We start from the raw sequence: 17,075 nt of genomic DNA, 5'->3' as shown, positions 1-17,075 counted from the left end.
TGCAATGCAGAAAACAACACAGGCTTCTATGAGTGGGGAAGTTCCAGCTCTGTTTTCTTGGTAAGAGCTCTCCTTGCAAAATTCCAATGAAGACTTGTGCTACTTGCTCTTCCCTGCTAGGCTACAGCCACGTATCCAAATCCATTCCATGATGGGCAGTTGTGGCGTGATGTCTCTCAACGCCCTCTGCAGACCCACCAGGAGCTTGGATATGATGTCGTCCCCAGAACCGTCTTCTTGCAGAGGACAGATGGTGTGAATGAAGGGCAGGAAGGTGTCGGTGTAGTCAAACAGGTAGAGGTACAGCAGACCGAGGCGCGGGGAGCTCTTGAGGGCGTACAGCAGGAACAGGGACCTCCCGGGGTTCACGGCCTGCAGAGCACAAATATTCATTACAACCACGGCTGCATTCTGCCAACTCATGCTCCTTCTGCAGTCTCATGCCCTCTGCCATGTGGTTTGTGCTAACAATGAATGAATGAATGAATTAGAAGAGCAGGCCAAGAAATTCATCTGATGGGCTACATTATATGAAGATCCAGCCTCTCTCCACGGCTGGGGAGAGGCGGGGGGATGAGAAGCAAGGTCCTAGGCACAGTTAGAAGAACACAACCTTTCAGGAAAATAAATGAGTGAGTGGGTGGGCATGCTCAGTCCTGTCTGATTCTTTGCAACCCCATGGACAGTAGTCCATCAGCCTTCTCCGTTCATGAGATTATCCCAGCAAGAATACTAGAGTGGGTTCCCATTTCCTCCTTCAGGGTACCTTTCTGATCTAGGGATCGAACCTGTGTCTTCTGCATTGGCAGGTGGATTCTTTACCGCTAAGCCACATGGGAAACCCCAATTAGTGGGCACCACTTAATAAAAATAATCTGAACTACAGGTCTCATGCACAAAATATCTTGTGTTGCACTGTATATAACAGAGAAAAAGTGGAATCTGTGACTTTTGTCCTGAAGTTACAGCAGATATTTAGCCCAGAATTCATACAGCCATTGAGGAATGCAAAGGAGGAGCTTTGGATAATGCTCACGTTAAAACATTAGGTGAAAAAAATCAGCACTGTTGAAAGCAGGGCCTGACTGGTTCACAACTGAGATCCTCTTCTAAAAGATCACCTGGCTCACAAGAGACGTCAATACACATTTGTGTGTGTGTGTGTGTGTGTATGTGTGTGTGTGTGTGTGCGCACATGCATGCTCAGTCACTCAGTCTTGTCCTACTTTTTTGCAATTCCATGGACTGTAGCCTGCCAAGCTCGTCTGTCCCTGGGATTTCCCAGACAAGAATACTGGAGTGGGTTGCTATTTCCTTCTCCAGTGGAATCTTTCCAACCCAGGGATCCAACCTGTATCTTCTGCATTGCAGATGGATTCCTTACCACTGAGCCACCTTGGGGAGCCCTATAAACGTAGTTAGAATAATCAAAATGGTTGTTGAGAAGAAACCTCCCATTTAAAGATGTGTTTCAGCCAACAAGTGAAAAAGAAACGAGAGTTATGATATCACCATTTGGCAACCCTTAATGAACGCAGAGTTTTTTTTTTTTTATATGAACGCAGAGATTTAAACAATCAATGATCGTGGGACGTTATGAGCCTCCTGATGGAAGAAAAGGTGACACCACAGAGAGGCAAGTGCCAAAGTTCAAGATGTCAGAAACCACAGGAGAAAACGATCTGGTTTCTACAACAACTAAGTGCAGGGTAATGAAAAGAGGGAGGCAGAATCTACAGACCGAAAGAGATGTAAGAGATGTGTGTGTGTGCGTGCGTGCACGTGTGCTCAGTCATGTCTGACTCTTTGCAACCCCATGGACTGTAACCCGCCAGGCTCCTGTGTCCATGGAACTTTCCAGCCAAGAATACTGGAGTGGGTTGGCCATTTTCTTCTCCAGGGGATCTTTCCACCCAGGGATCGAACCCATGTCTCTTGCATCTTTGACATGACAACCAACACACAACCCAATATGCAGTTCAATACCAGAAAACCAAACAACCCAATCAAAAAGTCAGAAGAAGACCTAAACAGACATTTCTCCAAAGAAGACATACAGATGGCTAATACACACATGAAAAGATGCTCAACATTGCTCATCATTAGAGAAAAGCAAATTAAAACTATTACCTCACACATCAGAATGGCCATCAGCAAAAAATCTACAAACAATAAATGGTAAAGAGGGTGTGGGGAAAAGGAAACCCTCTTGCACTTTGGTGGGAATGTAAATTGATACAGCCACTGTGTAAGATAGTGTGGACAGTCCTTACAAAACTAGGAATAAAACTACTATATGACCCAACAATCCCACTACTGGGCATATACCCTGAGGAAACCATAATTGAAAGAGACACATGTACCCCAATGTTCACTACAGCACTACTGACAATAGCCAGGACACGGCAGCGACCTAAACGTCTAGTGCCAGATGAATGGATAAAGGTTGTGGTACATATGTACAATATTACTCAGCCATCATGCAACAGTAATTCAAAAAAATACAGACACCCAGAGCCTATTACATAGAGTGAGGTCAGAAAGAGAAAAACAAGTATCATACATTAATGCGTATATATTCAATCTAGAAAGATGGTACTGATGAGTCTATTTGCAGGGCAGCAACGGGGATGCAGACACAGGGAAGAGACTTGTGGACACAGCCGGGGAAGGAGAGAGAGACAAATTGGAAGAGTAACATTGAAACATACACATTACCATGTGCTAAATAAGATAGCCAGTGGGAATTGGCTGTGTGATGCAGGGAGCTCAAGCTGGGGGCTCTGTGACAACCTACAGGGGAGGGATGGGGTGGGAGATGGGAGGGAGGTTCAAGAGGGAGGTGACATTTGTATACCTATTGCTGATTCATGTTGATGTATGGCGGAATCTAACCCAATATTGTAAAGCAATTATCCTCCAATTAAAAAAGAAAAGAATCCAGAAGACCTGAATAGACATTTTTCCAAAGGAGACATAGAGATGGCCGACATGCATGTGAAAAGGCACATCAACATCGCTAATTATCAGAAAAATGGAAATCAAAATCACAATGAGATATCACATCAACCTGTCAGAAAAACCAACATCAAAAAGATAACAAATGCTGGAGAGGGCGTGGAGACAAGGGAAGCCTTGTACATGGTTGGTGGGAATTTATATTGCTGCAGCCACTGTGGAAAACAGTATGGAGGTGCCTCAAAAATCTAAAAATAGTCCTTCTATACGATCCAGCAATTGCACTCCTTGGAATATATCCGAAGAAAAAACATTAATTCAGAAAGAAATAGACACCAATGCTCATAACAGCATTATTTATGGTTGCTAACCTACGGAAACAGCCTAAGTATCCATCAACAGATGAATGGGTAAAGATGATGATAATGATATAATATATATGGAATGGAATACTGCTCTTCCGTAAGAATGAAATTTTGCCATTTTCAACAACTTGGATGGACCTGGGGGTATTATGCTTAGTGAAATTAAGTCAGATGCAGGAAACAAATACATATATTTTGACTTATATGTGGAATCTAAAAACTAAAACAAACAAATGACTATAAGAAAACAGAAACCAACTCACAGGTTTAGAGAAACAACAAGTGGTTACCAAGGGGGACAAGGAAGTGGGGAGGGGCAAGATAGGGGTAGGAGATTAAGAGGTACAAAGTACTACATATAAAGGAAGTCAGCCCAAGAACATATTGTAGAGCACAGGCAATATAGCTGATATTTTAATAATTTTAAGTGGGGTATAATCTACAAAAATACTGAATCACTATGTTGTACACCTGAAACTAATATTGTAAATCACTTTTCCTCAATTAAAAAAAAAAGATATAACAACCAAATGTGGACTCTATTTGGACCCTGGCTGGAACAAGTCAACTGGGGAAAAAAAAAATATGGGATATTTGTATACTGATAGATTGTTTGATAACATCAGAGGATTATTCTTTCTGGGGTGTACACTGTGATATTTTAGTTTTGTTTTTTTAAAAAGTCTTTACTTTTTAGAGATTCAGTGAAATATTTACTTCTGAAATAGAACTATCAGATTTTCAAGATAATCAGGAGTAGTAGGAATAGGTATTACTGTGAAATAAACATAGCCACGAGTTACTGTCTTATGGGCGGATGGTAGTTTTGTACTATTATCTTGCTTTTCTATGTATTCGAAATTTTCCATAGTAAAAGTTCAAAAAGTCTAACTTCCGAAAAATATATCTTTATATCTTAACTTAGGTGAGACACAGAAATATGGAAGTAGTTCTTCACTTTAAAGCAGCTTTTCCCAATCTTTTTTGCATTATTACCTCTTAAGGATTCTTTTGAAGACTTTCTCATAAACCTGCCCCTGCCCCAGAAAATGTTAATACCACAGAAATACTGTGTATTTGTTTATGTACTATGGTCTCTGGAGGCACAAGTCATTGCAATACGTAACGCTCTTCACCCTCCAGAACCAATGGCCATGGGGGCAAAACCGCTCTTTTCAGTGTGCGCTCTCTAAAAGAACACAGGTCCCAGAAACGGGGCCTGACGATGTGCAGCCCCACTGTGGTAAGGACGAGAGAAGGGACGAGGACCGGGTTAATGTTTGTAGGTCTGGGGTCAGCTGGGCCAAAATATCCCAACTCTGGGCTCCTCTCTATCAGATGAGGAGGATGAACCAACCTCCCAGTGAGGGGATCATGATGGCAGGGCTACAGAGGGGAGCGAGGTGTCTCTCTCAAGTCGGCCCAGAACAGTGGCACTCAGGAGCAGCTACACTCGGACTCCAGGGTCAAGGGAGTCCTGTCACACAGCCTGTAGTGCGGGCTAAGTCACGTCAGTCGTGTCTGACTCTTCGAGACCCCATGGACTGTAGCCTGCCAGGCTCCTCTGTCCGTGGGATTCTCCAGGCAAGACTACTGGAGTGGGCTGCCATGCCCTCCTCCAGGGGATCTCCCCAACCCAGGGATGGAACCTGTGTCTCCTACATCTCAGGCTTTGGCAGGCAGGTTCTTCTAGCACCACTGGGAAGCCTATATGCACAACATCAAATGACCACCCTTGAGGAGATCTGAAGGAACAAGATTCTGCTTGCCTTTTACACCAGGACGAGAATCCCAATCCCGTTCACTCCAGTTAATATTAAGTTTACTCTGACAGACTCTAAATAGAGGGTCATAGGACCCAGAAAGGTTCTGTCAGATATTAAAATCCACCGCAGAACTAATATTGGCTACAAAAAATCCAGAGTTTGACTGCATTAACAAAACTAATAATTTATGACAAAAGAGAAGTAGGGATTTAAAAAAAAAATTGACAAAGGAACAACAGTAAAAAAAAAAAACAAAAAAAAACACACCATAGTAAAACAATAAATCTTCTATCTTAGGACCCCTATCCCCATTCTTCAAAAAATTTGAAACTAGTGTTTTTCAGTTTTAAAGTAATACAGGCACACACTGCTATATTCAAAATGGGGAACCAACAAGGACCTACTTATGGCACACGGAACTCTGCTCAATGCTGTGTGCCAGCCCAGAGCGCACGGGGGTTTGGGGGAGGATGGATACATGTGTTGTGAAGGGCTGAGTCCCTTTGCTGTTGGCCTGAGACTACTGCAACATTGTTCATGGGCTATTCCCCGATACAAAATATAAAGTTTAAAGTTTGAAAAAAAAAATAAAGTAATACATGCACATAATAAACACAATCTTCTTTTTCAAATGGCACAGAATTGAATTGAATGACAAATACAATTCAGCCTTTGGTCCATGTCGCAATCCCGAGATGAGAACATTGTTAGCAGTCTGCGTATCCTTCCAGAGATTCTCTATGATCCACACAAACATGAAGGTTTTCTAACGTGCTTTTTGTTTTCCGTTAACAATACCACTTGGGCGTCCTTTCTGGTTGGCGCACCCCAGGTCACCTCCTCCTTTGTAGTGGCCACAAGCGGGGCTGAGCTGTATTTACTCAACTTGCTCCTAACAATGGGCACTGAGGTGGTTTTCCATGTGCGACTGCCAGTGATACTGGCGTCAACCTCTTGTTTAATGGTTTCTGTGACTCAAATGTACAGCTCTCACTGATTCTCTGAGGTCACTGGCTGAGAAGGAAAAGGGACCAGGAGGACCAGGATCGTGCTGGCATCCCCAGTGTGTCCTGCAGGAGCCACAAGTCACTGCAACACATGCCTCATTTCACCCCTCAAGAACCAATGGCGAGGAGCCCAGGAGGCAGGCTGGTGGGTCAGACCACTATGCTGCCTGTGCGCTCAATGCAAAGAAGTGAAATGAAGATCAGAGAGTAAGTACCGCTTAAATTTGAATAGTTTAGTGACAAACTGCTCTCCAAAGAGACAGCGCCAATTTAGGATCCGCAAATATGAGTGCCTCTTTGCTCGTGTTATGATCAAATGTTCTCATCCTTAACAATGTCAGAGTTGAGGATAACACAGGGGGTTGTCTCAGTTTGTACTAGAATTATCAGTGAGCATTACCCCCACCCCAAATCGACTTAACTGGTTATTTGTATTTAATTTTCTCCATGATGTCTTGTTTAGGGTACAGGTCTGTGTATTTCAGATATTCTATGACTAATAAAAAATAGAGTGTTCCTCTTATAGTACGGTACTCCCTACACTCTCCCTGTAAAAGAGAACGAGGTACCCAGCGAAGAACAATTTATCAGAATCGAGTAAAGTTGATGACATGCATTACTTGCGACCCAGTAATCCCATTCCTCAGTGTACAGCACTGAGAAGAAAGAGTGGCCATCAATGGGAGAGTGGACAGATGGTCACGCTGGTGAACAGGGGCCAGAGAGAAAAGCTACTTGCAGAAGCATCAGCTTATTTCATGCCTTTTAGGTTAAGGTTCAAAATCTAGAATGTTGTTCCTACTGCTGTGGAGACACACTGGTGCATAACACAAGTAGGAGAGCAGGCCCAGGGAGGATCCAGTTTGACAGGGGCTTCAGTTGTGTCTGCCATGTCTGCGAGCAGTGGGCAGACAGATAACTGCTATCTCATTCTCAATACTTTTTTTTTCCATTGAAGAAACAGAGTGTTCACCTTATATTCCCAGAGGTTCTGGGGGGGCTTCACGCCCAGGGCTTTCACGCGCTCCAGCTCCATGAGGATGGCTCTTCGGTGGCTGCTGCTTTCTATGGTATACGGTGCCTTAGAAAATTCTTCCTCTGTCAGAGTTAAAAGCAACCTGGGGGGATAAGGGTGGAAGCAAACTTTTCAGTCAGAATCCACCTTATCAACACAAATACACACTTTGGGCTTGAGGTAAGGCACCTAACACATGAAGTAAGAAGACTAACAGCAAACAAGTGAAAGCTTAACATTTGCCAGGGACTCTCTGAAAACGCTTTGCTATACTGTCACTGACCCATCTACCAATTCTGCACGGTAGGTGGTATCATGTCCATTCTGTGGGTGAGAAAACTGGCTTAGACAAAAAAATGACTCACCCAAGGCACACTCAGGAGGACCATTTTGCTCCTACTCTTGATCTTTCAGCTATGCGCTCTGACCTTACTATTTTTCAAAGTATATGTGTATGTGTGTGTTTGTGTGTGTGTATAGGGAAAAAAATACCTAGAAGGAAATCCAATGAAATACCATGATAATTAGAGTAGCTGTTTGGGGGTAGTGATTAAAGATGACAGCAGATACATTATCTGTTCCCTTTCATCAGAAAATGTGAAATCACCGCCAGTGATTCCTCATTAAAGTACCCCATAGAGGTTTATTCTCCTTCACTCAGCAATGCCTGTTTAGGAAGCTCTCCTCTGGAAGGAAGACAGTTATGCAAAGTACATTGTATTATTAAGGCAGAGAATTCCAGGAGGGAGCAGGGTGAGGTGGGAGGTGGTGCTACTCTTTACAAAAAGCAGAGTGGGAGCATTTTGCTTCCTCAGTAGAGAGTCAAGTGTTGAAAGTTCAGTTCAAGGGGAAAAACAGAGCAGGGTGGGAGGTGGGGTACCAGGCAGGTTACCTGGGGACACCAGGTAGACAGCCTAGCAGTGAGGACCACGTGTCTGATTCAAATGGGTTAGAGAGCAGTGGCCTGGTGGTCTAAGTACATCCCTATGTGATCCCTCCAAAGAAGGGAGGGACCCAGTAAAAATGGACAGGGCTCAGGAAGGGGCAGGGAGCTTTGCTGATGGGCAGAAGCAGCCTGCCCCATCGCTCGGCAATGAGTGAGTTCCGCAAACTAATGGCTTCCTCCATTTGCACCAATGCAGTTTGGTACTATCTGGAGCAGAAAAAAAAGGACCACCACAAATGTGTTCATAGAGGTTGATTAATAGACTCTAGCATATACATATACATATCAACACACATATACATATGTATATATATATATATATATAAACACAGGTCTGCTTAGAACAATCATATTTTCCATTTAAATAAATAATCCACAGTCCTATGTGTAGAACTGTATAAACATCGAAAAAAATCTGGACAGCTGTCCAGCAAGTGGTTTTTTCCTCAAGAGCAGGATGATGAAGGTATTTCATTTCTAATGTCCTATAGTTCCACATTATTATTTTGAAATAAATCAACGTTACCCTTATAATTGGGAAGCAACAATTAAGATGTCAACCAATGACATAAAATGGGATGGCTGCTTTAGAAACGTTTAATGGTTCGCTAAAAGGTAAGCACAGAGTTACCTTATGACCCAGCAATTCCGCTCCAAGAGTATTGAGTATTGAAAATACAAGTCCACACAAAAACCTTTATACAAGTGATCACAGCAGCAGTGTTCCTAACAGCCCCCAAATGGAATCAATCCAAATGTCCATCAACTGAAGAACGAATGAAGGAAGGACGGAAATACTCTGAACAGGCAAATCCAGGAGACAGAAAGTAGAATGGTGCTCGCCGGGGGCTGAGAGAGGGGAAAATGAGGACTGACTGCCTTGGGCAGGAGCTTTCTTTTTTGGGGTGATGAGAATGTTCTAAAGCCAGACTGTGGCCATGGCTGCACATATCTGCAAATATATTAAAAACCATGGATTATACACTTCAAATGGGTGAGTTTCAGGGTATGCGGACAGTATCTCAAAACCAGTTTCAGAACTATCAGTGCTGCAGCGGCAGATTTTGCTCCTCACCTTCCGTTTACTCTTTCAGATAAAAACCTGTCTCTGTAGAGGGAGGCCCAAGGGCCTAGCTGCTCCAGCCAGAGCACAACTTCCTCGGCTGTCCATCTGGCCACGGCCTTGTGGACCAGGAGGTGCCGCTCGGATTCCCTGCTGCTCCAGTGGTACACCAGAAGGACCACCTGGGGAAAAGCGACAAGGACCTTACTGCACAGAAAGATCAGAGATGCCAGCTTCCGAATACGCGAGCGTGGGGCCGCGGAGGGAAGATGCTGGGCTGGGAGGAAACGATGCCAAGTCTGTCGACATGGAAGCCAGGCCACACCACTGCCAACAGGGAGCTGAGGAGCACGACCCTCGGTGGGCTCACCTCTGCTGATTTTCGGGTTGTTGTCGGGGAACAGACAGAAATGGGACTCACTACAAGGCGTCTGGGAGCATGCACCCCCGACCCCATCAGTTTGGCCAATGTGACTGATCCATGTGCCTTTGCTACTGGAAAATTCGTTAACAATGAGATTTTCGTAGCATGGATAGAACTTCAAAAGAAAGAGAGTCTCTAAGGTTTGAAGTTAGTAAAGTGCTGTGCTCAAGACATGGCCTCGGTTCCAGCCCTAACACCTTTCTACGCCAGTTTCCTCCTCTCTAGAGCAGGAATAATGATGGTGTCTATTGCATAGGCTGTGAAGATGAAATGGGACAAAATTAACAGTGACTGGGTTCTGAATACCGGACTCTGTAGATACGTGTATAGGCAACATCCCAGGTTCCAACTTACACAGTGAATTACCATGTGCGATCACTTAGGAGTATTTCAACAGAACTGACTTCAGTGAAAACCGTGGGACATCCACTTACTGCCACCCCAGTTAAAGCTGTGAGCACTCCGGAGTAGAAACCCCCTCCCCTATGCTGGTTCCCTCGGCCTGTGTGGGGAGCTGAAGGCGTGTGATCATTCCCAAACTTCTGAAAGGCTGCAAGACTCTGGACTACGTCGTTATTCTGCTGAATGTCTTCAAATCGCATTCTAATGGCATCAGGAAATAATTTTTCAACGGCGTCCCTATGAAGAAAAGAGAGAGAGAAAAAAAAGACAGTTAACTAAATACACTTAAAATGTTTTAGAGGACAAAATAACACTGATGTCAACATTTAATAATATACCAAGGATTTCCCTGCTTGTCCAGTGGTTAAGAATCCACCTTCCAATGCGGGGGATGTAAGTTTGAGACGGGGAACCAAGATCCCATAAGCTATGGGGCCACTAAGCCCAGGCACCACAACTAGTGAGCCCACATGTCCCAACGAAGACCTGATGCAGCCAAAAGTAAATAGATATTTTTAAAAATACATATACCAGGATTCAGAAGGAATGGACAAGAAGGTTGGTTATGGCCCTATTGCTAACAACAACAAATCAAAAACATCTACATGTCCATGCTCCCACTGGAAGTAGCTAAACAAAACACAGCATATTTCTACAGAGGAACAATACCTCGTTTTAAAAATAAGTTTACTGGATATCACTGGGTATCAAGATAAATAAATTTAATTCAAACATATTGTTTGAATGAAATAGGAAACTGTGGAAACACAGACTGTACACAACTGACTTAAGAAAATGTTTGCATTTCCTGTTGGCACATAAATATATAAAAGTATCATAACTGAAACTACTCTGAGAAAAAGGAAGAACTGTAAGATGGGGGGAGGCGGGGTCGAAGGGGTCTTTATCAGCAACGATCTGATTATTAAAAATTAATTCATAAAAAAAGAAAAAAGGTGAGTTCAGTTGTAAAAGTTAGACCAACCATCAGGCCATGCTATAGGGCTCTTTATGTTCAATTATACACAACCTGAGAACTCCCCCGCCACCCACCAAAGAAAACCCTTCTTCAATTTAAGATTAACCTGCATATAAACCAAGATTGACAGGTCAGAGCAAAGTGTTTGAAAATACACTTCCTGTGAAAAAGAGAATGCTGGATTAATGTTTTAACCTTCCTGGTACTCTGTTGATAAGAGAGAAGGCAACAGAAAGGATTTTAGCCTCATAGACCTCCCAGGAACAGGATGAACATTATGAATAGAAAAAGGAAAAAACCCACCATCTAAAGGTCTTATCTGCTGTGTGATGCCACACATGAGAAACTCTATGAATGTGGTAAGTGCAACAGAGTTTAGAAGGGATTATGAAAATCAGCATCACACTAGTTATTCAGAATCATACAGTTAGACCACTTCCTCTATTCTAGGGTGTTCTCAGTGAACACAAATCAGTCAGAAGTATTATGCACCAAGGGTTACAGAAAATGGTCTGGTAACCAGTTTCTTTCTTTCCTTCATTTATAATAAATAATAAACATATCACGGTCACCTGTGAGGAAGGGAATCAGGACTGGCAGGCCTTTGAGTCCCCTGACTCACATGCCAGGGGGCCAAGAGTGACCCCAAGGCAGTGGGCTCCACGTCTCTGGCATTTCCAGACGTGGCTGCTCCCATTAAGAGAAACCACGCTGTACAAGCCCAGTGAGCTACCCATACGGACTTGAGCATTACCTGAGGAGAATATTGACTTTGGGGAAACCTTCCCATTTTTCTCTGCATTCTGGACACTCTGTTTTCTTCGAAGAGGCCCACCACAGAGCTAGGCAGTGCCGGCAGAAGCTGTGCCCACAGTTCAAGGTGGTGGGGTTAACCAGGATGTCGTAACAGCAGTGGCAGGAGAATTCATTAATGGAAATCTGAGGGCTGGTGCTCTCGAGTGGCTCATTTTTCTCAAGGCTTGCTGCATCCAGATCATTCTGCAGAGACTCCTCCATCTCTTAGCAAATTCTGGAATCCATAGACTTAGAAAATTACAGACTCAGCAGACCGATGCAAGATGACATTAAATCTAGGGGAAAAAGAGAGACAAACAAGAGAAATAGGTCAAATAATTTAGCAGGTGTTTGAGATGACACATATTCTATTAAAGTTCTGATTTTTAAATGTGATAAACTTGGTTTCTAAAAATTTACATTTCGTAAACCACATAAACATCACTAAATTTTTCGACTTACTGTCACACTTTCGAAAATTAGGTAAAGCTAAAGAGTGCAAAGGAAAGTTCAGTGGGCTTGGGTGGGGAGAGGCTGGAGAATTCTAGATCCTTCCCTGCTAACATCCTTGGAAGATTTAATTTCTCTGGCCTCAGTTTTCTCAATGAAATCTGTGACATCCTTTCAATGTACAAACTTTAAATAAACCAGATTCTTGGCCCACTAAAATGTCTCGAGTTGGCAATAACAGATGCACTTCATATAAACAACAGATATTATCCAAACGAATCTGCCTTCCCCTGAGGTAATTATTTAACATCTGACTTCAGAGGCTCCCATAGGGATGGTACCTGGAAGAGAGGCCTGGTTCTCTGAGATGCCCTATGCCAGGCCTACTCGCCTGGGGCTAAACATCCCTCCTCTCTCCCCAAATCAACCCAAACATGCACATCCTGCCTACTGGATCCCGCTAGTTTGGTGTCACAGAAACATGCTAATGTCACTAATAAGCTAATGGCAAAGGACCATTCTCTTCTCATTCTTATCTGGGTCTTAAGGGATTTTTATTGAGAAGCAGTATGATGAGGGCATGGAGTTAGAAGTTCAACTCTCCATCTCTGGGACTAAGGTACCTGGGCTCTCCCAGCCGTATTTCCTCAGCTTCACAGTGTCTTACGAGGGTTGTGCTGTGGTAAGCTGCTTCAGTCTTATCCCACACTTTGCAACCCCATGGACTGTAGCCCACCAGGCTCCTCTGTCCATGGGGTTCTCCAGGCAAGAATACTGGAGTGGGTTGCCATTTCCTTCTCCAGGGGATCTTTTCAACTTCAGAGACTGAATCCATGTCTCTTATGTCTCCTGCATTGGCAGGTGGGTTCTTTACCACTACTGCCATCTAGGAAGCCCTTGTGAGGGTTAGAGATGGTGAACTAGGGTGGTGGATGGTGTAAACAGGGGCAAAAGAAATTATTATTCATATTGCTACTGGAATTAGCATGCACAGACACTGGTGGGATGTTTCTCAATCTATTATTACAGGAAAGAAAGTAAGTTGCTGTCAATCACCCACACTGGTCTCACAGAGAAGGACTCTTCACAGGCACAGTGGTTGAGAACACAGGTCCCAGGGCTGGGCTGCCTGCATTCTTACCCCGCGCTGCCCTCTGGATTTGAGTCTCAGGTCTCTCATCTATTAATAGGGGTGGTAATAGGGGCTTCCCTGGTGGCTCAGTGGTAAAGGATTGTCTGCAGTGCAGGAGATGTAGGTTCGATCCTTGGGACAGGAAGATCCCCTAGAGAAGGAAATGGCAACTCAATCCAGGATTCTTGCCTGGGAAATTCCATGGACAGAGGAGCCAGGTGGGCTAAAATCCACGGGGTCACAGAGTCAGACACGACTTAGCAACTAAACAACAATAAACAACAATAGTGTTTAGCTCATTGGGAGGTTTTGAGAGTTAGGTAAGAGAATGCAATGGAAGTGCCTGGCATACTGTAAGTAGACCTTAAATGCTAACAACTTCTCTGATTTTCAGGGAATTGTATCACTTTTTACAGGGCACAAATTTTAAATTAAGCATGATAACACTATTCTAAACAAGAAAATCTATAAACACAAGAATACAAACCATGGCCACCATTTGGTGGTCTGCTGCCCGTCTGATCCACTACAGCTTCCTGAATCCCTAAGAAACAATTCCATCCAAGAAGTATGCTCAGCAAATCAATGAGATGCACTGAAAGCTGCAATGCCTACAGTCAGCATTGGTCAACAGAAAGGGCCCAGTTCTTCTCCATGACAACGCCCAGCAACCAATGCTTCAAAAGTTGAACAAATTGCACTACGAACTTCTATCTCATTGACCATATTCACCTGAGCTCTTGCCAACCGATTACGGCTTCTTCAAGCATCTCAACAACTTTTTGCAGGGAAAACGTTTCCACAAACCAGCAGGAGGCAAAAAATGCTTTCAAAGAGCTTGTCAAATCCTGAAGCACAGATTTTTATGCTATAGGAATAAACACAGTTATTGCTTGTTGGCAAAATTGGTGTTGATTGTAACGGTTCCTATTTTGATTAATAATGATGCATTTGAGCCTAGTTATAATGATTTAAAATTCACAACTTTAATTAAACCACAATTACGTTTGCACCAACCTAATGTTAGTAGGCTATGGTCTTTCCAGTAGTCTATTATGGATGTGAGAGCTGGACCATAAAGGCAGAGAGCTGAAGAGTTGATGCTTTTGAACTGTGGTGTTGGAGAAGACTCTTGAGAGTCCCTTGGACAGCAAGGAGATCAAACCAGTCAATCCTAAAAGAAATCAACTGTGAATACCTTTTGGAAGAACTGATGCTGAAGCTGAAGCTCCAATACTTTGGCCACCTGATGCAAACAGCTGACTCACTGGAAAAGACCCTGATGGAAAAACTCAGGGAAGCAGAGAGGGGAGTGACAGAGGATGAGATGGTTGGATGGCATCACTGATTTAATGGACATGAATTTGGGCAAACTCCACGAGATGGTGAGGAACAGGGAAGCCTGGCATGCTACAGTCCATGGGGTCGAGAAGAATTAGACATGACTTGGTGACAGAACAACATTAGTAGTTGCTTTGTTGGGTGGGAAGAGGATGATTTTTTTGGTTTTGGTTTTCTGTATTTACTAAGCTGTTCTTAATGAAAATGAGGTTATAACTGCAAAAATACAGAGAAAATCATAAAAATAAACCACATTTGCTGATTATTTGTATTTTTAAAAAACTAACTGAATTTTACTTATTTTTGGCTGCACTGGGTCTGCACTGCTGTGTTTGGGCTTCCCCTAGCTGTGGCAAGAGAGGACTTCCTCGTGCGGCGTGCAGGCTTCTCCCTGTGGTAGCTTCTCTTGTTGCCAAGCTCAGGCTCAAGCTTGGCAGGTATTGTGAGTTTCAGTAGTTGAGGTTCACAGGCTCAAGCTGCCCTGTGGCATGTGGAATCTTCCCAAACCAAGATCGAACCGGTGTCCCCTGCATTGGCAGGCAGATTCTTAACCACTGGACAAGGAAGTCTTATCTGTATTTTTAAGAAACATTTAAACATTTTCTGCTTTCCTCTGGGAAGTCTCTTCAAATTACTTGAGAGAGCTCATATATACAGGTTTTCAGAGAAAGGAATCATGATTTTGTTAAAGCAATTCCTTTATTTGTCCAATACTAATTAAACAACTACCATGTGGACAGAGTTATCCCAGGAAATAATCACTGGACCATTTTGAGCTACTGAGCATCACCAAGGAGCTGGGCACTGGTGGGCACTTGAAGTGCATTCACGAGCACATCGACATTCACTGTCGGAGGCAGGATACAGAGGCTTCTGGTGAGGGCTGCACAGGGGTGAGAAGAGATGGGCCTGATCGGGGTGTTGTCCTTGGTGCTTCCTGGGGAGCAGTGAGTGACACACCTGGAGATACAGGTCTGATACAGAGTCCTGTGTTCCATGCCTGGTTCATGACAGGTGGGCAGATGAGGGCACATAAAGGTTCTGGAGGCAAATGAAATCAGTAAAGCTGTGCTTGAGGAGTGGGCTTCCCTGGTAGTCCAGCTGGTAAAGAATCCACCTGCAATGCAGGAGACCCTGGTTAGATTCCTGGGTTGGGCAGATCCGCTGGAGAAGGGAGAGGCCACTCGTTCCAGTGCTTGAAGATGATAAATCTCATCAGGAAGGTGGGCTGGGCTGGGACAAGGCAGAAGGGAGGTGCTGTTACTTCTGCGACTATGGTGACAAACATGAAAATGCAAAGACAGAGATCAATCTATGAAGAGATATTACAAGAGCTGTTTCTGAGCTTTGGTGACTAGAGAGAACGATCAAAGAGGTTGTCTAGGTTCTAGAACTGGGGAAGTAGGCGGCTCTGCTGATAGAAATGGGTCATGGCAGGGACTTCCCTCGTGGTCCTGTGGTTAACATTCTGCACTCCTGATGCAGAGCGCCCCGGTTCGATTCCTGGTCAGGGAACTAGATTCCACATGCTCCAACTAAGAGCCTGCATGCTGCAACTAAAGCTCTGGCACAACTGAATAAATAATTAAAAAAAAAAAAAATGAGTCCCTGTAAACTAATGGGGCCCAGCTTGAAAAGAAGGTAAGTCGAATTTCGGAAAAGTTGAGTTTGAGGTGATGACAAAATTTCTGCCTAGTGAGCATGTGGAGATATGAAACTGTGGTTGTGAGGTTAGGGTGAGGCCAAGTGTATGGATCTCGAAGTCATTTGAAATGGCAACATATATGGAAATAAATTTCTCCAACCTTTTAAAACTAGAATGTACCAATAATTCTTAGTTTATCAGATCTGAAAGTTATTTCTCATGAGAGAAAATAAGGTAACAAAAGTGTATTTTAAAAGTCATGTTTGGAAAAGCTGAAGTGGCCACTAACTCTGTTTTTTAATTGTCTTCAACAAACTAGAAACTGCACGGACTTTGATTACTTCTTAGGAATTCTGCTCATTTCATTTTACCTTAAATTGAAAAACTGCAAGTTAACAGAGAAAGGGTGCACAACTTAACTGAATTCAACTGATCTTTTCTGCTATTTTTGTATAAGTATTTGGGTTTTTTTCCATTAAAGAAAGCAACAGGAAAGCAAAAGGAGGAAAGCGCCTCCTAGGTGATGAAAATGTAGCTCAGATACTAAAGTTCCAAGCTGTGGCCTTTTGACTTGGATAAACACACCCTCCTGCACTGCAAAGGCCTCTTTTGAGGATGTTTATGACGATTCTCTACCAACTCGGCAGACACAGCAAGGGGCTTGAACTGAGAGCAGCTTTGCTGGCTGAGTTCCTTCACGGGGAAGCTCGTGTTAGACGCACCCACAGCCTGCTGCTCTTCCTGTCGCGGTCTCAGAGGAGTCTGGGGCATGTGGTTAGGACAGGGC

At 43.6% G+C, this 17,075-nt stretch overlaps 1 protein-coding gene across 4 annotated transcripts in view; it reads right to left on the bottom strand.

Moving 5' to 3' along the window:
- Positions 1-17,075, bottom strand: part of BFAR (bifunctional apoptosis regulator) — a 31,603-nt gene that overhangs the window by 4,592 nt on the left and 9,936 nt on the right. For 2 of the 4 annotated variants that reach the window (XM_061401181.1, XM_061401179.1), the window contains 6 exons: positions 14,320-14,476; positions 11,680-12,016; positions 9,979-10,183; positions 9,133-9,302; positions 7,070-7,214; positions 199-372 (listed from right to left, as the gene is read on the bottom strand). In XM_061401181.1, the coding sequence (XP_061257165.1) occupies positions 199-372; positions 7,070-7,214; positions 9,133-9,302; positions 9,979-10,183; positions 11,680-11,942 (957 nt within the window). In that variant the 5' untranslated portion in view covers positions 11,943-12,016; positions 14,320-14,476. Of the gene's footprint in view, positions 1-198; positions 373-7,069; positions 7,215-9,132; positions 9,303-9,978; positions 10,184-11,679; positions 12,017-14,034; positions 14,171-14,319; positions 14,477-17,075 lie in introns of all 4 variants that reach the window. The other 2 variants (XM_061401180.1, XM_061401178.1) reach the window with 2 other exon arrangements.

Source organism: Bos javanicus, chromosome 25 (assembly GCF_032452875.1).
Source record: "Bos javanicus breed banteng chromosome 25, ARS-OSU_banteng_1.0, whole genome shotgun sequence".
NCBI classification, from domain to species: domain Eukaryota; kingdom Metazoa; phylum Chordata; class Mammalia; order Artiodactyla; family Bovidae; genus Bos; species Bos javanicus.
This window is presented reverse-complemented; position numbering and strand designations above follow the sequence as displayed.